General features: G+C 46.4%; 1 protein-coding gene across 1 annotated transcript in view; it reads left to right on the plus strand.

Annotated features, from left to right (window-relative positions):
- The window catches only part of LOC119440728 (fibronectin type-III domain-containing protein 3A-like), an 83,407-nt gene that overhangs the window by 51,881 nt on the left and 8,245 nt on the right, over positions 1–23,281 (plus strand). Inside the window, 10 exon segments of the mRNA XM_049663028.1 lie at positions 268–333; positions 703–815; positions 2,311–2,416; positions 4,915–5,090; positions 8,812–9,087; positions 10,899–11,200; positions 13,835–14,041; positions 16,449–16,615; positions 18,095–18,222; positions 19,067–19,402. Of these exon segments, the coding sequence (XP_049518985.1) occupies positions 268–333; positions 703–815; positions 2,311–2,416; positions 4,915–5,090; positions 8,812–9,087; positions 10,899–11,200; positions 13,835–14,041; positions 16,449–16,615; positions 18,095–18,222; positions 19,067–19,393 (1,868 nt within the window). The 3' untranslated portion in view covers positions 19,394–19,402.

A 23,281-nucleotide genomic window follows, 5' to 3' on the forward strand; every position in this document is an offset into this window, starting at 1 on the left:
CTGCAGTTGTACAAGGTGCTTTATTTAGTGCTGTGAAATCTCATTGAATGTAACTATGAGGGTCTATAACAAGCTCTGTGTGCTGCAAGAATGCATAAGTATTGAAATTTGATTGAGGCTGCCAAGTGATTAAAGGCTGCACATCAATGGCCTGTACTACATTTAGTCGTATCACATCTCCAGCATATTGGAACATCAAATGCATATTGTGTGCATGCTAGGTGTTTATCTGTGCCTGGTTTGAAACACATTATTTTTGTGTTCCAGATGCACCAAAGGACGACGGTGGTGCACCTGTTACTCAGTATTGCTTGCAAATGGATTCCGGAAAAGGTATGTATTAAGCTCTCCTGCCTATAAATAAACCTCAGAGAATGCAATAGTTTGCTCTGAAATGTTAAATTGTATGTTTAATACAAACCAAATGCAGAATTAAATTCGCAAGTTTTGCTAGGGCATCCCTGAAACTTGATTTTGGTCTGTTCATGTGTTGTTGGCCAACAGTAGCCGATCAACAGCACATACCTTGCTGTAGCCAAGATTTTATTAAAGCACTGTGGGATCTGCCCGAATTCAGCCATGCAACGTTTTTAACCAGGCTTTGACTATTCTTTTTTTAACCGCACAAGCAAGCAGAAGTTGCCCTTCTCAACTGGAACCACAGTTGTGTCTTGTTGAGTCGATCGTCCTCTCTTTGTGCAGGATTTGATGCAGTCTATACTGGTTCGGATCGGGAGGCCACATGTTCGGGCTTGGAACCTGGCTCCTCGTACAGGCTCAGAGTGAACTGCACCAGCTGTGGAGGTACCAGTGATGTAAGTGCCAGTGGTTTTGCCAATATGCTAGTGTTGTCTGTGCTCTACTGTACTGTACACAGGTCCATGCTCGAAAAAGAACCAGGGAGCTTCCAACTTGTAAGACATCTAGTGTATGCATTGCACCATTTTGTTGCCTTATTGAAAAGGTGAAACCAAATTTTGAAATAAAACATGCCTTCTTTTGTGCTTTACACGATACCTGGCAATCTTTTAAGTGCAGTCAACGACTGATATTTCGGATGCCCAATTTGTTAGACATGCCTGACAATTCGGACGCCTGCGGCACCGCCACGTACCCCAAAGACCCAATGTATAAGTACGTCTGAAATTTCGGACGCTGAAGCCCTTTTTCGTCCATTTTTTCAGACTTATTGCCATGTTTTGCAGGTCCAAAACAGTAATAATTGTAGCCACCACCGCCGGCATTTTGATTATCTCGCAGCTTCGAGCCAGAGCTCTCGCATACCGATCCTCTGGCAGCTGTAGTTCTTGTTTCGTGCTGCTGTTAGGCCTAGCTGCTTCAACAATCGCTATCGTGCTTAGATCCTGCTGTTCGGTGCGGTGTTTTTCATTTGAAGGATTCGCCGCTGTCGGTAATGGCGCAGACTCCACGTTCGCCATCCTTGCCGATGCCAGTTCCCAATAGTCGGCTTCACTTCAATACAGTAGTGTGACTGCGGTCAAGCATACCAAGAGCACAAAAGGGCCACTGTCACGGGGCATAAAGTGTGCTGCTTAATTATAAACGCGCACACCCGCCGTCTCCTGTCACATTTCGAGCACCGAGATGCCTAAAGCATTGCATAGCCGATTTTCGATAGTGAACTTCATCGTGATAAAGTTGTTAGGCAGTCAAGCATACGCAATGTATTTCTGTGTGCTGTGAAGCATGCCAAAAATGCAAAAGGGCCACTGTCACAGTACGTAAAATATGTTCCTAGCCAGATGGGACTAGCCATCTCCTGTCGCAGTACGAGCACCGAGATGCCTAATAATTGCACTGGCAGGCCTCTAAAGCTATTTCGGATGTGGCTGTGGCGATTTGAGCCCTTGAAGGCAGTTAAAGGCATGCATTCATGTTTTCGGTTGCCCAGTTGTTTGTACGTTTTCAAAGTCACTAGGGAGTCCCAAAAGTCGAATGTCTACCGTGTACTGCGTTTAGAGCACCATGCATTTTGGAGTGGTGCTACTTGTGCAATGTGCCAAGGCAGTAAATAGCAAAAGTCTTGTTTTCTTTTGTCTCATTCCACACTGTCTAAAGGCTTCAGTTGGGAAATCTGGTGCTATGATATCGCCATTGTTTAAGCCATACTGTTTTTTAGAATGGAAATGACCAGAATATCGTTGTGGGACAAGTCGCGAGACAAGTTGTGTAAATCGCGGAAGTTATGTTAGGACAACAGAGTGCAATTTTTTTTTTTTAAGTGTAGGCACAATCTTTTTTTGTGGCTGTACATATCTAAAAAGCAACTTTTACTTCTTTTTGTTTCAGTTTTCGGAGGTTTCTACTGTCGTAACGGCAGCTCTGTGCCCTGGAACATGTGACCCTCCCCGGCTTCATGGGAAACCCAAAGCCATTTCAGCGCATCTGCGTTGGGGTAAGCGTACTCTTTGCATTTCACTTACATAACGGCATATTTTTGCCAGACTAGCCTCTGTTTATCAGACGACCCGCCCTGGTTGCTTAGTGGCTTTGGCGTTGCTGTTAAGCACAAGGTCGCAGGATCAAATCCCGATCATGGCAGCTGCATTTCGATGGGGGCGAAATGCTAAAAATTCCTTGTACTGTGCATTGGGTGCATGTTAAAGGGACACTGAGGAGCAAATTGATTTCTTCTGTATCAGTAAATTACCCTTCCACAATACCAAAAACACCACTCTTACTGCGGGAAGATGCTTCGTACGCCAGAAAAAACGAAAAACACAAAAAAAGACGGGTGACGACGCCTCTTAGAAGTTCCCGCACCAGCTCACCGTGACATCATGGATTTTGACTGCGTCTGCTAGAGCCCAGTTATTTCTTTAGCGGTAAAGATTGACTACATTGTGTTCTAAAGTAACCAAAGACTGAATATGGCAAGTTTTGCAAATTTTTACTGAGGCAGCGCGGCCCAAATGCGAAAGAATACTTTGAAGTCCGTGACATTACTCTGGTGTAACGGTGTTAGGGTTTTGGCGCGAAATTCAAGAAATGAGACGTTGAGCTTCATTTTCTCTTTTAATAATTGACCTATTATTGTAAAATTAACAACAGAGTTTTCAAAGAGTACTTTATCAGTTAAAATTGATTTGTTTTGCTTTAGTGTCCCTTTAAAAAACCTCAGGTGTTGAAAATTAATCCGGAGTCCCCCACTGCAACGTGCCTCATAACCAGATGGTGGTTTTGGCATGTAAGACCCCAGAATTTTGTTTCTTGGTTTGTTTATCAGATTTCTATGTGGGCACTCGTTCACAAGGTAAAGCTTGTCAGAAATCTTATTAGCTCATTACTCTACATTTCCCCGCATTATTTGCGGCGATGCCTTATCTAATATGAGCGTCAGTGGTTCAGCAGTGATATTTTATCTAAGCCTTGTGAAAAGAATGCAACCTTCTCTAAGTGGCCTAAAGAACACCTTTATTGGTTCAAGTTGAAATTTGGTTTGAAAGCTTATTTACCACAAGTCAATTCATACAGGTAGAAAGAAACCACTTCTGGACCGCACAAATTCATTAAAGGGTTTCATAAAGTTAGAACAATTTAAATATGTTTTCTAAGCTGTTTGTCTAATAGTCCCAGAAGGCTACATAGTTCACATGCTGTGTATGGGGCTTGGTCATCACTTCAAAGGTATTTCAGCTAATTTTTGCACATACAAGGACTACTTTCACCCTGATTATTTACTGGGTAACTAACCTCCACAAAGAAACACTTCGGTTTTCACAAAGGGTCTCTCCACTAACTCGGGTCAGATGTAGCACTAACCATTAAAGCTGCAGTCTTGCATCCCTGGTTTTTTAATACTCTTATCTTTTAGAGCACTAACAGTCCCACTTGACATACAGTGGAATCTCGATAAATGGAAATCGCTTAACTCTTTCCTTACCATGGGGAAAATTGCCAAACGCAAGATTGTGGGATAAAATTGAACAAAGTTTGTAAAGACACGCTTGTATCTACTAAGAAAAAAATGTAACGAGAATTATGAGATATACAAAATGTATTGCTGTCTAATAAACATTATCTGAAAAAAGAATCGGAAATTTTTCATTGAACAGGTATTCTGCTACAAAAATATAACTGCAAGCACTACAGTTGGGCGTGCCGGGCTGCGGCCGCCGATGTTCCAGGCTGGTTTGCGTTGTCATCGCTCTCAGAGTCAAAAGTCTAGCAAAAAAAAAAGCTGCATTCTCACTGCTGCTTGATCCATCAATAAAATCGGCCACAGATGCAGAGTAATCACGAGATCTGCGATCTTTCGAAGCGCATGCGCCGCTCTCGAAGGCGGATATTTTTGCTTTATACTTTGACGATCGCGAAACTTTGGAGCGCATTCAAAAATTACCGCCTGGCAGGAAAAAGCAAACTTCTTATTAAACTAAAGTATAGTTCTCTTCCTTCACGTCTAATGGCACAGTGTGTCCGTGAGCAGCGTGAATAGTCTCGAAAGCGGCATTTCAACCCATCAATAACGGGCGGCCATTTTTGATTTCTACTTTGACAATCGCGAAACTTCGGAGACTATTAAAAAATCACCACCTCACGGGAAAAGAAGCAACCTGCTTATAAAACTAAAATATAGTTCTCCTCCTTCACGTCCGATAGTGCAGCGCCGTTTCAAACCATTGATAGCGGGCTAACAATGCCCAATGGGTGCGGTACAGGAAGCGTTAAACGGGACACCATCCTCCTGGTTGGTTGATTGTATATTTGTGCAATGCTCTCTGCAATGTCTCAGTAAATGGAACTGCTGATAAACAGAACTAATTTTCCTGGTCCCTTGAGGTTCCGTTTAAAGAGTCCACTGTATTTTGGTTACCATGAATTAGTATTAAGAGCAAAAAAATCTAGCATGCGAGGCTCATGAAGCGTCGGGTGGGTTGTGCACAATTGCAGGAGCAGCATCGTCAACAGGTGGTACCGCTGTAACGGCGTACGAGCTCCAGGTGTCGGAGGAGGATGACAGCCAGTCTCGAGTGGCTTACCGAGGCCCCGACATGGACTGCACGGTGGCAGGCCTCTCACCAGGCTGCACCTATCTCTTCCGTGTGCGGGCAGTCAACTCAGTTGGGGTGAGTGGTATCAGCGTGGCATGTTTGTGTACCCCCAGAGTGCATAAACATTCTTATGGTCATCCCACCATCATCGTCAGTTTTGCACTGCATGTCTTTAAAGGTGAACAGTTTCCAACCTGCCTCGCTCTTACCATCCTTCACTGAAGGAGCTCTATGGAGATCTGCGAGGTGGAGATAGATTTGAGATTTGTGTAATTGATACTTGACGCCTGCCTGTAACTACAACTTTCATGATCATGAATCAATGTTGGAGATACTCGCAGGGCTCTTTTGGTGAATCAGTGTTCCTACACTTCGATTTGCAGATTACCTCGCACTTAGCTGCAGTGCCAAAAGAGAGCGTCTTAGTATACAGTCCCATATAAATGTTGTGGTGCTATGTTTGATCTCAAGATTGGAAGGCATTTTTCTTCAGTTTCTTACCTTTTTCTTCTGCATGTTATTCTTAAGAGGAAATTTTTTCAGGAGTTACTACATTTTGCCTAACATAGAGGTTATTGAAACTGTAAATAGACAACCAGGAGTCATCAGAAATAAAGTGAGAGAAACAGAGACCGTGAATTGGATGCTAAGAATGGAAACAAAAAGGACCATGGAGATTTACACGAGTGAGAAGAAAAGCTATAGAAGGAAAATCTGTACGATAACACAAAGGGCAGTGCCTTGTTATTTGAGTATTGAGCGGGTTGCCTAAGGACGAAAACATAGCGGGGCAAATAATTGGAACTAGGTTGAGTCATGTGTACGCTGCAGCAAAAATCCAGAGACCAATCAGCACATCCTAATAGAACGCGAAAGGATTCACCCAGTGAGAACCGTAGGTAACATACACCTTTCAGAAGCGCTTGGGTTTAAAGTGGACGGAAGCATCAACTTGTCAGCAGTCGAAATAAGCACGAGATGTTTGGAGTATTGGTGGAAAAAAAAGTAGAGAAGAGATTGATACGACCAGATCTCTTAGTCATAGGTAGCAGTACAAGGTAGATTTTCAAGGCAAGAAAAAAGTTAAGGAGGCGTATAGAAAAGTTCTAGATAAAAAACATGTATAGCATACCTGATTAAATTAACCAGACTAGGTGACTACAGTGGAACCCCGATTATATGACTTTCAGGGGACCACGCAAAACCGTCATATAATCTGGGCGTTGTGTAATAGAAAAACTAAGGATATAGGCAGTGACGTTCAGTCTGTGGGGTCTCACACATGCTCTTGGGACAAAGGAACGACAACACAGTAGTGCAAACAATCAAAAGGGCATTTATTGCACCTTTCATACACTAATGCACACTAGCCGAATTACAACCAATAGAACATTCACACGGGCGCGCGACAAATCAAGGAAGTCCGACTCACCGTGACCCGATAGCGAGTGAATACGTTCGCCCCATGCTATGACACCATCACCTGGTCGTTCACGTGTACAGTCACGCGAACGGTGGCGCGCTCGAACGATCCGTGTTCGTCCATACCGGTGTCCTGCTCTTAGCCTCGTGCGACGGTCGCGCGAAGCGGGCCGGCGCGCGCGCGATGCGTTCGTGCGTGTTGGCTGCCGATCCCAACCCAAAGAGAGAGCGCCTTCGACCTTTTTCTCCCAAGTCACCCCACCGTTCGGTGGCGCTTGCATCACAACACTCGCGCCATCTCTCGCAACGCGCCGCAACCGCTACGACTGCCTCCGGCACCCAGCCACGCGGTGAAGCCGAACCACAGGAGACGCGTGAGAGTCGCGCATCCCCGCAAGTCTTGCCCAAAAACGGGTACAAACTGCCTGAATAAGCCCGTGGCATGAACCTGCACTGCTCCTTGGAAGGTAGATTAAATTATAAAGAAATTACCGAATAAATAATAAAGAAATTAATTTTTCATGATTTTCATTCCTTAAACTCAACTCTCACGTTAAAGTCGAATAACAGCGAAATTGGCCATTTTAGAACAAATGCTCTAAATTCCTCGATTTCTAGCACTATGTTGGCAACCTGTAACTTTACGTCTCGTTCCAATTCATATACAAGTCAACCGAAGTCTGAACTTGTTTTTGATTGGAATCGACGCTGTTTTCGCTGTGCTTGTGACTGGTTGCGATGCCGCTATAAACTACGGCCTTTCGCGGTTCGACTCCGTTCATTCGCGACATTATGGCGATGCAGCGCATTCAGTATGGTGGCCGCTTCGAGAGACGAGCAATTTTGATGGCCGAGGAGCTGGGAAAGTCCGCCGCAGCTCGGTGTCTCGACGTCAACGAGTCGACGATTTGCGGATGACGGGACCAGCAGCAGGCCCTCTTTAAATGCAAAGCCAGTCGGGAAGACTCTGTGGAACCTGAAGTGGCCTGGTACTGACCCCGAATGAAATGTTTGTGCGGTCTTTTAAAAAGTACTTAAGTCTCAAACAAGCTCGACGGCACAGAAGATGACTTGATTCTTGGCTGATCTCTTCTGGAGATAGTTTCAGTTTTGAAAGACTCTGCTCGCAAAACTGAAACTCAACTGAAACTCGTACGAGGTGGGGTTGGCATAAAATTGCATCGTATAATCGAGGTCTTTAATACATTATTTCTATGAGTGTTCTGCTGGGACCAAACTGATCCGTCGTAAAATGGTCGCATGATCGGGGGATGTATAATCGAGGTTCCACTGTATTTGTCACCACCCCGTTTCAAAGGGGATGCCATTAAATCATCATCATCAGTGGTGTTAAAATTTGACTATGGTGTTCTTCTGGGGGGGGGGGGGTTGAGCACGAGGTCGCAGGGCGATTCCTGGCCACGCCAGCTGCATTTCCGATATCGGTGTTGGAAATCGTGCTCGCGCGGCGCATCGAAGAGGACGAAGAGGGAGATGGGCTCAAGACCAGCAGAATGCTGACGTTAGGCTTGTTATTTTGAGTTCGCCATGTTAGGGCGGCTTTGTGCTCTGCGCCAATAAACCCGGCAAAGTATTTTTGGTGCCGAACAACCCGGGAAGCCAGCTTACGCCTTTGAAACTTGCGGCTTCGTCTGGGAGAGACCTCTGCAGCCAGACCATCATGGAGTGCATCAAGAACATGCGAACTTCTCGCCGCGCGCAAAGCACAAAGATCATTAACGTGGTGAATGAGATCATTCAATCCAGGCACTTCGACCTTTCTGCCCTTCATGTCCTGCATAGCCGGTCTTGAGCCCATCTCCCTCTTCGTCCTCTTCGATGTGCTGCGCAAGCACACATTTCCAACAATGGGTGCAATGCAAAAATGTTCTTGTCCCATGCTTTGGGTGCATGTTAAAGTGCCCGGGTGGTCAGAATTACTCCAGAGCCCTCTGCTACAGCACTCCCCATAGCCCATTGTGCTGCTTTGGTAGGTTGTTGTTGTTGTTGTTGAAATATTAATTTAAATCAAGTATAAGTGTCCACCCCAGGAAGTGGCTACATCGGAGCAGGAGAAGGATGAAGTTGTCAATCATTTTTGCGTCGCATGAAGAAATGGGTGATCACTGGAATGTGAAGTGCGTTAAACCCCTTAATATTACTTTGTGTTGTTAAAAGTAAAAGTTAACATTGTTCTTGACATTATGCATGTGCACAGCAACTCACTATCTAGCAATATTTTTTTTCTATGTGACACTGTGCCAAAACGAATTCACATCTTATGCATTCAATGTTGTAATGCGTATCTAATGCAGTTCTCTCTTGTGTCACTGTGGCATGATGATCTGACCCTTTCAATTTCCCGTTTGCCAAGGCGGGGCCCTGGTCGGAACCGCTGCAGGCACAGAGTGGTGCGGGTGCCCCAGACCCACCAGCCAACCTGGCAGTCCAGGTGAAGGGCGCAACCTGCGCTGCCGTCTCATGGGATGAAGCGGTCTGCCACGGAGCTTTGGTCACGGAGTACCAGCTTGAGTGTCGTCGCGCTGGCGGAGAAGAGGATGCTGCCTACGTGCAAGTGTATGCCGGACGCAACACCCACTACGAAGCACGCAGCCTTGAGCCAGCCTCCACTTACTGCTTCCACGTCATGGTGAGTTCTTCTCAATCCTCTGTCCTTATGAAAGACGGAAGGACACAGTTGGAGTTAGCAAACGCAGAACCCTGTGTTTGTCCTTCCGCCTTTCTTTGTGCTACAGTTCAGCAATGATTCATTACTAACTCTTTAACCTTCAGTTCTATTGCAACTAGGCTGGATTTGAATCTCAGCAGCAATGGATGCATTCGGACTGTGCATAGTGCAGAGATGTTCATGCATCAATGTTTCAGCATACATTGTGTTGGAAAAATGAAGAAATGGGCCGGTATTTTGTAGCGATCCTTTTCTGGATGCTAATGCCTTTTCGCGCTTGCTCAGTGGTCAGAGCGACGGTCCGCTCACGTTATCAACGGGATCAGCCAGCCGTGAGCGGTGGATGATAAGACTAGTATAGAATAAAGCACAAGGCATCGCTACAAAATACCGGCCATGGTGTTGGAAAAAATTATTCTGAGGCCCTGTGGGGCATTACAACCAGAGAATGTTAGGGATAGCTGACTTCTTTTTCATTAGCAAGACAGAAACTTGGCCAAGCGAGGAAGAGAATACAGGTAGGTGTGGTCACGGCACCTAGCTCTCTAGACGCTTTGTTTCATGCTGGGATTAGAAGGTGCGGTCTTCACTGACACACCATACAATTCAACCTTGTTATATTGAAGTCACATCCGACATTAAAATTTATTCATTATATCCAATATTTGTTATAAGAACATATTTCTTACCTACATTAGGCAGAGACATTTAAAATTTACTTTGTTGTACGCAATAGCTTATATCAGAGCTTGTTATGTTGAGGTTTGACTAAGTAATGTTCATGTTGTGAACAATAAACATAAGTTGGCCATGCGTTATTTCAGTGAGCATTTGACTCACAAAAATACAGAAATGCAGGGCTCAGTGCGGAATTTTTCTGCACACAGCTCGGAATGTGTAAGCTAGCTGCAGAAGTCAAAACAATTGAAATGCCTCAAATTTGTTCTGTACATTTTAGTTATCTGATGTGCAAAATTACTTTACTGGATGCTTGCCCTATCTATGAACAGAGTACAGAGGTCGCCTCAAGCAATGTTTCTGCTTCTGGTGGTGAAAAACAGTCCTGACAAAAACAGTTGTGCCAAAGTGGTGCCCGTGGGTGAAAACAACTGCCTATGGCGATTTTTGTCCGCTTTTTTAACAAATATTGGAGGTAACAATTTGCTGAGATTGTAACTTCATCATATCAGAGTTCGACTGTGAACAGTATAGCCACTTTACTAAGACATGAAGAGGCTCCGTAGTTTGGGGCTGTTAATGTCGAAGTATGGTAGACACTGCAAACCACCAGTGCGTAGTGTGCAGAACTAGTTTTTAAATTGTAAATTATTATAGAAGGCTAACCTCGACCTATTATGTTGCTGCACCGAAAAGTTAAGGTTTTTCTATTAGTGGCACAGCACTTTCAAGATGCAGTATGCATTGATTGCTCTGAAAGTGAAATGTCTATAAATGAGAATGGACGTGGGCATCTTAAGTTCTGGTTGGATGGTCGCACTCTGCAGGTGCTGTAGATTTGGACATTGCTGCAATGGACCATGTTTAAAGAAGGATATAAAGGGGGCCTTGGGCTATGGGTTTGATGGACAGCTGGGTAGCAGCCCTTCATTACAGCCTCTCTCATAGCCCAGGTGCTACTTTGAAACATAATCAATCAATTAATCAATCAATCTACTGCAGGAAAGAGGGGCCATATCAAGACAGTTTACAGTAAAGCTCTCGCTCGCTTGTTCATGCTTGCAACAGCTGTTTTGTCTTGTGCCTGGTCACAGGCTTGCAGCAGCGCTGGTTCGAGCACCTTCTCCGACCCGGTAGAGTGCAGCACGCCTGCTGGCGTCCCTGGACCTGTCGGGTCTCTGACATGCGTCAGGGGTCCCACGAGCCTCGAAGTGTCCTGGTCTGCACCTGCATGTCATGGTGCTGACATCACCCACTATCTGGTCGAAGTCTGCGAAGGATTACCGGTGCACAGTCAGGCACAGGCACCCAGCCCAGCGACATCAACGCCTGTGACGCACACCACTGAGGGCACCCAAATTCTGCTCGCCGATTTGCAGCCGGAAACTAACTACAGGTCAGAGATGTTGTGTGTCCTTGCAGCGGTGCCATATTTAGTGTAGATTACAGGCTTGCAGAACTTGGGAGTTCTAAATGAACAATTTTAATTCAGAAAGCATGTTGATAGGCTGATTATATTATTCATTTGCAGGATGCATTCTTTGAATAGCATTAGATAAAAAAGCAGTGTAAGTATCTTCTTTTTGCATTCTCGCTTTGTGCAGCTTGCCTTGCATTTTAATGATGTATGGCAGTGCTTTACTGGTGCCATAATATAAACCATATTTTAAGAAAACATTGTCTTTGTGTCACGGTATAGATTTTTTTTGCAGTAGTCGGTTCTTGAACGTTTTCAATACAGACTGATTTAGGAAAGAAAATACAAAGCATATGTTCTCTGCCGTACACACACATACATGTTTATATCAATTCAACCTCATACAACTTGTAACAAACACTACTACGGAAAACTTCTAAGTATTGAGTCTCTAGTCTGAAAATTAGAGTTATGTCATCAGAGTTCACACATCACCATATTATTCGTTGTGGGTGTCGGAGGAGGTCACGGCTGGAATGGCGCAGGCGTCGAGAGGGCTGCTGCTGAGTACCCAGCTGGAGCCGGGCGTCAAGACAATGTGTAGCGAGGTAGCAGGAACGTAGGCCAGGAGGGAAGTTCAGGATCATCGAGGCTGTGGTCTGTGCTCCGCTAGATGCCTCGTAGGCGTACATTAGCCTCCGTGGTTGAGCCTTTGGCTAATGAGCTTTGGCTAATGAGCACCTGGCATAGGCAGGAGCCCGGGCCCATCGTCCGACAGGCTGCTGCTTCTGCCGCTGTTGCCTTTTTCTCCGCTTCCTTCTTTGCATTGGCGCCTCTCAAGCATTCCAGGCTCGTGCATCGAGGCTCTTTGGAAATTTTTCTTTTTCTATCGCCTTTTCTGGGTGCCAATGCACGGTCATGCGTGCACCTTTGTCGTTGTCGTCTTCGCCTTCGTTGCAACGGAGCACGTGCACCTCATGACACTTTGAAGCTCATATGTCAAACTGGGCGCATTTTTACTTGTACTTTTGTCGGAAGTACAGTACGGGCCACTTATAACGTAACCGCGTATAGTGCAGGACCGGATATAGTGCGGTCTTTTCAGACTCCCGTTAATTTTCCCATAGCACTCCATGTATACACGTATCGCTTATAGTGCAGTTGTGGGAAACGAAATACCGGTTACAGTGCGGCTGCCTGGGAGTACGGAAGTCAGCGGAGACGGCGAACGCTCCCCTCAAACGGGCGCCCCGAGGAGTGCTCAAGGAAGAAAGAGAGACGAAGTGGAGGAGAAGGGCACATGGTGCGAACAAACAGCCAGTGAGGCTGAAGAATCTCGAGTGCGAGTCAGTAAATATCACGGCGCGCATAGCGAGCACCACGAAACTGCCAACGCCGGCCAACGCTCGCTTCACGATAACGGCAGTAAACGAAACTTCAGGGAGCGGGCTCCGCCGGCACATCACGACGAAGGGCGCACGCGGAGACCGTGGAATGTGAGGGAGGAGGGCGGCAGGGAAGCGGATTTCGCCTCGGCAGCTCCGCCGCTTCGGTGGCTCTCCTCGCCCTCCCTCGTTGCTCCCTCGCTTTCAACTGTCACCGTGCGCGCCTGCCGCCGTGCAGGCGCCGCCGCTCCAGCCGGCCCGGCGCCAGCTCTCCGAAGTTTCGTTTTCTGCCGTTATCGGGAAGTAGGAATTTGCCGGCGTGGGCAGTTTCGTTGGCCGGCCTGGGACAGCGCCACTGCTTCCCTCTGCGCCGTAGCCGCAGCGTGCAAGGTCAACATATGACTAGAAAGTAGAGGAAGCATAAAGAAGAAAGAAGGGTTCATTGCCATTTTCAACACGTGGCTACGGTAGCGTGGCTGAGGCGTCGGTACGTACATGCATGTTCCGGCGCAACGCAGAATCGGCGACCTTGCCATTTGAGAGAGGGTGAAATTTCCACCGCTTTTTTTTTTTCGTTTGTTTGCACGCGACATTGAGGGGTCTCTCCTAAGCTTTTACTCTATGGCAGTGCCGGAGCAATGCTGCTCGGAGGCACCGCCGCACGATTTGGTTCGAATTAACGAGATTCGACTGTAAATTGAATGCAAACGTTCTAGTGGCATTCCTCAACTGTCGCATACGCGTGGCGGCTCGGTGCACATGTTTTGCATATGTGCGGGCATTGAAAATTGTTGCTTTGGTTATAGTGCGGATATTCGCGACTCCGGCGACTTACGTTATAAGCGGTCTTCACTGTATTACGAAATGTTGCCATGTACAGTAGACATTGGTCATTTGTTCATGTCAATGAAATTGAACATTTTTAAGGTTTATTGTTTTTTACCGTATTTGTTTCACTTGGCAAGAGAAAGCAATAAAATTTTGCCACACTTCCCTTTGGCACCAAGAAGCTTAAAATAGTATTTTGCTGGTCTAGTTCGCTCATATTTTAAGTTTAAACAAACCTGCGCTCTATACAGAGACAGAGAGGCAGGTACTCTGGGCAGGCACATTGTGGTTGCAAGTAGTGCCTTTACTGTGTCTTTTTTTTTTTTTTGTCTAAAATATGTGCTTGTTTAGGACTGCACCAAGAGGTTATTGACCCATTGCTGCTGTTGCACTGTTGCAGGGTGCGGGTGCAGGCTGTGAATGCAGTCGGAGCAGGCCCCCTGAGCAGCCCCGCATTGCGCACAAGCACGCAGGCCCTGCCACCACCTGCACCAACCCTCGAGTGCCTATCGACTGGGCACAACAGCCTGCGGCTGCGCTGGACCGACCACCAGGTGGCACGGGATGTACTTCACTACACGCTCGACATGGAGGTCAAGCCTGGCGTGTGAGTAGTCCTTTCTGCCAGTTGCATTACTTAGCACAGTACTTGGCCCAAGCCACATAATCTGGGTAGGTTGGTTCATGTTTGACGTGTACCCGTCCAAGCTTCATTTAATTCTGTCTGCAGAAAATTGACTTTCAACACATTTCTGGTACTTTCAACATGATTAATAGTCTACATCCACAGAACAGATTAAGAATTTGGATTTTTTACCAAGTTTTATTGTACTACGAATATGGACTTCGTACCTTAACTAAAAGATAAATAGCTCAGGTACGGAAATATAGTCTAGTGTTTCACATACTTGGGAAAACGACCACCCAGTTGAGAAATTTGCTAGACACACACGCAACAAAATTAGCTGAAAAATTCAGGATTGCAATTATATTCTGCTTCTGCTTGTCTTTGATGATGCTGAACGTAAAAGAAATGTGTTGAACCTTCTTATTAATCAGAGTTTTGCTCCTGAAGAGGACATGCTGAAAAAAGTACTGTACTGTCTCTTGAATATTAACATGCAGAAGGCAAAGATAATGTTCAGTAGCCTGGCAAGGGAACAAGAATTCAGGATCGCCAGTCAGCCTCTTGAGTCTGTAAAATAATACCTTTATCTAGGTGAATTACTCACCAAAGACCCTGATCATGAGAAAGAAATTTACAGAAGAATAAAATTGGGTCGGACTGCATACGGCAGGCATTGCCAAATCCTGATTGGGAGCTTACCACGGTCATTGAAAAGAAAAGTGTGCAATCATTGCATTCTACCGGTACTAACATATGGGGCAGAAACTTGGAGGTTAACAAAGAAGCTGAAGAACAAGTGCGATGGAACGAAAGATGTTAGGCCTAACGTTAAGAGACAGGAAAAGAGTGGTGTTAATCGCAAACGGGGATAGCCAATATTCTAGTTGACATTAACCCTTTCAGGCCCAAATTAATTCTGTTCATTGTAAAAAAATTGGTCTTTATAATTTGAGATGTGCATGATCGTGGTAAATATAAAAAATTTAAAAATCTGTGCTCCCACTTTTCAATCAAAACTTATTAAGTGATTCCAAATGGAATCAGTGGGACTTGGTGGACTTGAAATGCGTCGTTTCAAGCAATAAGTGAAAAGTCTATTTTCGATTAAACTCTTTGAAGCAACTCTTTTCTTCGTTGAGGCAGAGGTGTGTGCCATACTTCTCGCACCGAATACGGGAGTAAGAGCACATTCTTCTCTTATTTTTTTCTCGTTCGCGCAATGACCTGAAGGGATCAGCACAAGCTTTGTGACTTCTTTCTTTTTCCAATAAAACTCGGATTCACTGATTGTCGCCATCTGTTCCGAAAGAAATTGTTTGCGTATTACGGAGCGATTTCCCCCCAAAATTTTATCTACACGGCACAATCTCATATCAACAGCATTAAATCATAAAAAGCAGAGCAAGGCTCCACCAATATTACAGGCTCCTGATGCGATAATGATCCACCACATAACACGCGCCCAAAACATGGCGAAGTACGGCATGAAAACGCCGTTTGAGCGCGAACAAACATGCGATTTAGTCAGTGAGGTAACGTCAATCAAAAATGTAACGCGTGAGTAGTCGGGGCCACTACGTCCCAATGATTCCATTTGGAATCGTCAAGGTTCGCAAAGTTCACCGGTACCCGCAAATACTTTTCGCCGAATAAATTTACTGCGAAGGGATAGCATAGCACCTAATAGTCCAAATCCAAATGTTCGAGACAAAAATAAAATAATTGTCGTACCTCTGCACGGTGAAAAGAAGAGGGGATCTCAGCGAATGGCGGGAACAGTGCAAGCGATTCTTTTATTTTTTCGTTCAGAGGTGACAGCACTTCCTTGAGTCTACCAGCTTGCCAGCATATGTAGACCAAGGGCTGAATATGAGTTATAGCGTAAGAACAACCTTTTTTTTTTTTTACCCGGTGTTGCCCACTGAGCTACAAAATTGATGAATCCATTTGGAATCACTGGGCCTTAAAGGGTTAAGAGACAAAAATGGAGCTGGGCAGGTCATGTAATGCGTAGGATGGGTAAGTGGTGGACCATTAGAGTTACAGAATGGATACCAAGAGAAGGTAAGCGCAGTCGAGGACGGCAGATAACTAGGTGGGGTGATGAAGTTAGGAAATTTGCAGGCGCAGGCTGGAGTCAGCTGGCGCAAGACAGGGGGGTACTTGGAGATCACAGGGAGAGGCCTTTGTCCTGCAGTGGACATAAATATAGGCTGATGATGATGATGACTGTCTCTTCTGGGGAAGCCCGTTATACCTAGTGGCACGGGCCGGGGTACTTTGGTTTACATTTTTCTTTTTAACCCTACCATATTATGTCTCTTTTGGGGAGGCAATGAGAATGAACAAAACTGTACCTGAGCAGGTGCTGTTTTTTCCTTTGCAGCTTCGCTATGCTATACCAGGGGCCCAGCCATTCATACAAAGCTCTGCGGCTCCAAGAAAACCAAGCTTATCGGTTCCGTGTCCGTGCTTCAAGCGATGCTGGAGATGGGCCCTTCTCGGAGCCTTACTCCTTCACCACAAGCCGTGCTGTGCCACCTGCCGTCAAAGGTGTGTAACATCACCACTAACAATTTCCCAAAACTCAATTTTACCAATTTACAGAACAATTTAGCAAACCAATTTTACAGATTGAGATTTCTTGACACATATAATTTAACCTTGTTGATATGTTCTGAAAAAAAAGAAAAAAAATGCGAGGAAAAACATAAAAAATGTACGACTTGAGGTCATTAAAAAATGTGGCAGACTCGACTATAGTTGACATCTACATAGTGCAAAGTCACCTTTCTCTCAAATGCTGTCTTTTTAACAGAAGCCTTTCCTGGATACCTTATTTCGTAATATAGGAGATTCCCAAACGTGGCTGCTATTGGCCAGTAGCTGACATCAATCAAGAAGGGTGTTTGGATCAATGCGCTTCTTCCTGCTGTTACTGTGTATATTTAATGACAAAGCTTAATAACCAGGCTGAAGTAAGCAAAAATCTGCTTTAGAATTTTGATAGTAATTACGTACTTCCGGAAGAAGTCGACTAGCGTCTACTCATGCTCGGCCGCAGCCGCCCACGTAGGAGTTAAGCCTTGGCCACCCTGCTTATCGGTGCCATAGCCATTGGGTCTCGCTAATTTCGACTAGTTTTGAACACCGAACTAGCGTCAAAGCACGCAAAACTTAAGGTCAGACCACACGCACGATTGCCAGCATGTGCGCACTCGTGGCCGCTCCTGGCTAGATGCCATGGCAGACTTCACTTCGTATTGAGTTATTAACAGCGCTTCAAAATGCACAAGTTGGATGTGGCTGCTATCCATCGGTCAAGCTGGTGCGGGACAAAGCCAATCTGCACAATGTAGCAGGGCGAGACTGGAACATATGAGTGTGAGCACGCACTCAAACCCTGTAATGCACAAAGCGAACGCTGCGTATACGCACTACAGTTAAATGTAGCTGCGGTCTGCTACGAAACATAGATACTGTAGCCGCCTCAGAATGCCGCGACGAGTCTGCTGGCTAAGCGCACTGCAGCTTGCTTACGCTTATTGCGTCGTAGGTGCCAGAATCGGAAGTAGTGGCGTCTGCGCGAACATCCAAAATAAAATTTGTACTGCGCGCCACGATTCAGTAGGTGGAGCATTGTGGGCATGGCCCCGCTCCGCCGTAGCCTTCACAGTGCAAGGCATTGATGAAATAGCTGCGAAGGCTGTGTTTGAATGTCAATAACTCGGCTCCTGCTGAACGCATTGAAATACTTTTTCGTGACAAAGTATTTCTGAAATAGCCTGTTTTAACTTCAAATGTATTTCTCCACTTCGATAAAAAGTGGTTCAGGGCCCCTTTAAGGGCTGTGTGCCACACAACAGTCTTGATGAACCTTCTGTTCTAAACATTCTTGAAACTTGAGATAAGACCAAGGAAAAGAAGGATTCACAGTTGCAGGCCTCTATCACTGTTCATCACTATTCACTGCTTTGCACACTGGGCAAGTGATTACATTTGGATAAATTTGCTTGTGCACTTATCTTGCAGCACCACGTGCCAGTCCATTGGGTGAGAGCAGCTGCTTGCTGGAGTGGCAGCCTGTAAAGCCCGTGGGTGACGACCCCATCAGCTACGTGGTGCAGCTGCAGCATTCGGGCAGCTCTGAATTCTCTGTGGCAAGTGCTGACTTTTGCCATGCCTATGTGCCATTATTATGAGCGTGACTCATTAGTGCCATTGACATTAACAGTTAATGCTCTGGGATGCGTGTCCCTTGCAACTTCTAGGTGACATTATTAATAACAACTTGACAGCAGTCTGTTTCTTGATGGTGAACTTATATAAATCAAACTCTACTGTACAGTGGATGGTTCATAATGAGGGGTGCTTGTGATTTGCATTGGATATGAGTGTTATGCAAACTGGGCAGTCGGTTGTTATTTTTCTGTCTACTAATGTCACACAGACAGTTAATTTTCTTTGCTCTTTTAGTGTGAAGCATCCCACTTCATTCTTACTCTTGCTGACTATTGGGCCATTATCATTAACCTGATAAAAGCAGGCTCAGTTACTTGTTGGGCTGATGTCTGCCTGTTGCACTCATATTAATATTATCCATTTGACCTTAGCCAGCTTGATTGTGCAGGGGTAAGATGACTAAGCTTGAACCTCTTGTAAGATGCATTTAATTAAATCCGCAAAGGCACTTGGCTGTTTCGAGCCAGCAACTAAATACCTGATGCGCGTTTAGCCTTCTCTCCTCGACACAGGCCCTCACTGTGACCTTTCTTGAATTTTTCTTCAACTGTGAGGCTTTTTTTTTTTTTTCGAAGACCCCGCATGGGTTTCCTTTGTAGCAATTGCTACGATTGGGTGGGTGTCTCATTTTCCATTTAATTACTTTTCTCCACCTAGCGGTCTTCCGCTGAACTATTACGTCAAAGGAAAGCTGCGTTTCACTTGGAGTTGGGAAGCTGCAAGGTGCAAAAGTATGTGTGGCTTTGTGATTATGTCCCACAGGTGTATCGTGGCCGGGACACCAGTTGCACCCTGAGCAACCTTGTGCCGCGGGGTGCCTTCCACTGGGCCCGGGTGGCCGCCGTGCGCCACTGCCCACAGAGCCCCGAGCTCCTGTGCGGCCCGTACGGGCCTGCCACCTCCTTCCAGCTAAGTGCCCCCTCTGCGCCTGCCTCCGAGCCAGCCAGCGAGTCTGCTGCAGCTGCAGCTCGTAGCACGACTTGGACCCTTGGAGACCAGCAGTGGGCGGGGCTCCTGGTCGGTGGCTTCACCTTGGCAGCTGTCCTGGTGGCTGTGCTGCTTCAAGAGCTCGTATCCTGGACACAATGACCAGCACAGGTGGGCACTGCATTTGTAATATCTTTCTTTTTATTGTGCGAGCATCCGGCGATAGCACGAAAACTCTGTGCTGTGATCGTTCCATGGGAATAATGGGTAGCACACAGATTTGTCTAATTCGTACTTGTGGCCTCATACGTTCTTAGGGCATTCTTAAAGTGAATAGCTTTGTTTGGCATTTTTGACTATTTTCGTGGTTGGTCGGATGTTGTACTCAGCAATGAAAATGTTTGTTTGCTCTCTCTTCCTCTCTCCCTCGTTCACTCTCTCGTTCTTTCTCACTGAATCTCTCACTCGCTTTTTCTCACTCGTTCGTTTGTTTGGGCTGTACGATTACGTTGACAATCATTGTCAATGGTTCCTGCAAAATTCTTATTACGTTTCTTTTTCTAAATTTCCAGGTAGTAAACGTATTTTTTTAGATGCATAAGAGCAATAAGTCTCCGCACATGTACTATCGTGAGCAATACGAGTGGGAACACGGGAGCGCATGTCAGATACTGAGACGATGACAGCAGCGGCAGTGACGACAAGTTTGACAATGGCCCGTCTTTGACACCGACGCCGATGTTCAACCAAAGTGCAATGTCGTCGATCAAGTCGCTCGTTGATTTCATGTATGCTAAATTATAGCTGCCAGCGTTCCCGCAATTGCACACAGTGGTTGTGAATCTGAAACTTCTGTGAAAGCAAGTGCAGATTTCTATTTCAGCTCACCTAACGATTGATACGCTATTTAGAGATATAAATAAACGCTTTATTTTTCACAGCCTACTTTCTACAATGTCGATATTTTTATCGCAAGTGGCAAATTTATTTTTGGGACTGCAAAGATGTATTCGGATTTTTTTTTTTTTTGGTAGTCCAGATATAGTGATGATCGGTTATAACGATCGTATTTTTCGTTCTTCCTGATATCGCAAGTGGACTGCACTGTAGTACATGCAGCAGCAGCCGCGCCGAGGAAATGCCTACGCGCTGTCCATAACATGCGAGGCGACATTGTCTCTGGGGTACACCGCTGGCGTCCGCTGGTCACAGCACCAGCTCTGCTGTCTCGACGGCACGACTCCAGGCCAGGACTCTGGAAACGGCATCGCAGTAGTCGGCACGAGCAAGCGTCGCTCGCGCCGACGTGGCCTGCTGGCGAGAGCCGCAGTAGCCGTTGGTGACTGCTGGCTCCTTTCCCAGCCGCCGAGGGTTGCGAGCCGAGACATAGGCACCTGCTGAAGTCGCTCCGCCGAACTGGCCACAGGCATCTCTATCGCCTGGGGTGGCTTGATCGTAGTCCGGGGCATCAGCGCAGACGATGTGCAGGTGATAGCAAACCAGGTGTGACTCCACTCACGCTGCGTACTCTCAACGCACTCAGCAAACACTAAAGTAGTGCAAGGGAGAGGCATTTTGCATGTGGTACGATGTTCAATTCGGCTAGCAATATTTCGGGCGGCTATTCAGATGATTCACTTGATCAAAGCTCTCTTTCTTGAGTCTTTTCATTCGTGCGAGGCGAACTGCAATGAGGGAAGCTAAGTGTGGCACCTTAATGCCACGGTCCACCAGGTTGTGTCTCTCAACGTGCAACAGATGGCTTCGTAAAGCCTTAGGCCTAATGCGTTGGCTACCCTGATGACAACCGGCATCCAAAAACAACACCCAAAAAATTTGAGGACGCTTGAAGAGATACGGACACAAAAGTTGGTGGGTGGTTTTTTGCGTCGGAACAAAAGTTGAACTGTTGAAAATGACGAATACAACAAGCTGCTTTGAAAAAAAGAACGAGAAACATCGCTTTTTTTTTTTTGCGATCTTCTGTTGCACCTTGCTTCCAAGCGGCCGCCGGCAGAAGCTGAAATTTGACATCATAACACCCACCCGCGGCCAAGGTCGGCCACAGCTGTCGCAGTGTTTCCAGGGGTATTGGTCCCTTGCAGTGTTTGTTTAACCCCTTTCGGCGATCTTCGCACGTGGTCCGTCGAAACACTATCCCCGTCGGCGCTCCACGCAGGTGGTACGTCTTGCATGAGGCTTCCCGCAGTCGTCGCTCGGTATTGACGCGATCGTCGCGGCGGAAGGAAATGCCCAGACATTGCTGTTATAACAGCATCGTCGGTCGTGACACGCCGTCGCACACGTTTCCCAGAGACGAGAAGGTGCGTAAACTTTGGATACCTGCCTATTAGAAAGCTTTAGCTTGACCGGTGATCGGGTAAACGCAGGCGTTCAGGCGTTCGTGCGGAACCGTGAACGTGAGCGGCCTGTATGGTGCTGTCACGTGGTGGTGCAGAGCTCAAACAGACAAAAACAGCTAATATTGCAGTAACCAAGTGTATACTAGTTCGCTGCTGGTGTAAATCTTCGGCAGCAACACGATTACGCCACTGCCAAAAATTTACACCAGGAAATGACCAATAATTCTTGCATAATACCCAAACCGTATGAGAGCGATTTTATGCGTGACGGTGACGAGCGACAGCTTCGAGTGACGAAACGGGCCGTCGCCCGAACAGATCGCTGGTTCTTGTCGCTCGCTCGCTCGGTTCTGGAAATCTAGAATTGGTCCCTCGTCGCCCGGAAGTGCTATGAGCGACTAGCCAATAGCGCGAAGCTGGAACAGGATGTACATCAGTCACATACTACCGATTGTCGCACGGAACCTGCAAATGACTAAATTTTAATACGTGCACGGATAAGAACCTAGTGCAAGACTATTAGAAGTATTTATGCTGCTCTTTACAATAAAACACATCAACTTAAATAATAAAGCACGCGTCACGCCAGTTTCGGCACGTATTTGCTGCCCTCATACCGGCAACACAGGGGTGACGTTGCTCAAAGTCGTACCGCACGCGAGCGATCTCCGTCGCATTGCTTGTCGCTGTCGCGCGCAAGATCGCGTGCATGTGGTTTATACTTAAGTGTCTGGTGCAGAGCAAAATCTTCGCGCTACGGTTCGCGAAAACCTGACCGGCACTTCCACGGCTGCCTGCTCCTCTTCGTCGCTTGACGCGGAAGGCTCGTAACCGTAAGTGGTAATATTTTTTGCCAAGTTGGAATGGTAATCGTCTCATCGCTGGTAGACGCCCCAGAACTCGAATCCATGCTCGCGATCGCGGCGTCAGCGTGCTTTGAATGACCGCGGCGGACCGGCTGGTTATCCGACGAGGGTGTCGTGATGTCACGCCTTCCAACTCCCGCGGGTCGGGCGGCGAGGCGCACGCTCACAAAAACGCCAAAAATAAAGCCATCAGCTCAAAAATGAGCGAAGTGGCTACTTCTTTGCGGTGTAATCACACACTGAGTATTCATTTTCAGCATTTTCGTTAAATTTTCAGATTTTGTATCCGTATCCCTTTAAGCTTCGCCTTTAAGATTGGAATGCGATAGCGTTATCGGGCCCCGTTCGCATCGCATTTTTCTTTGAGTAGGCTTCACTGCAACACAGAACAAGGAAAAGCCAGCTTACAAAGACCAAGCTTACACTGATCCCCTTAAAGTTGGCTTCACTTTTAAACAGAAATGCATTGCTGGGAAGATGTTTTCCAGTGGAAATATAATTCGTCTTATATTAATATGTGAAGGCCCTAGGACCTTTTTTATTCTTTTATTAATTGTTTGATATTGCCCAGACGCGCGCGTGTCCGAGAGAGAGAGAAACAACTTTATTTAAATTCGTGCTTGGTCACTGTGGGTGGAGCCCCTCTTCCAGGGCCCCCCTGGCTATTGCGGCGCGCCGGGCCTGGTCGAGGGTCGCCAATTGGCTTCCCAAGTCCAGTTGGGAGAGTCGCGCCTCCCACGACCAATTGCTAAGTGTATCGTTAAGTAGCGGCGAGACGGTGTCTGCCGGACGCTGCGTGCATTGGTAAGTGATGTGTTCTA

The sequence above is a fragment of the Dermacentor silvarum genome, chromosome 2 (genome assembly GCF_013339745.2).
Source record: "Dermacentor silvarum isolate Dsil-2018 chromosome 2, BIME_Dsil_1.4, whole genome shotgun sequence".
NCBI lineage: Eukaryota > Metazoa > Arthropoda > Arachnida > Ixodida > Ixodidae > Dermacentor > Dermacentor silvarum.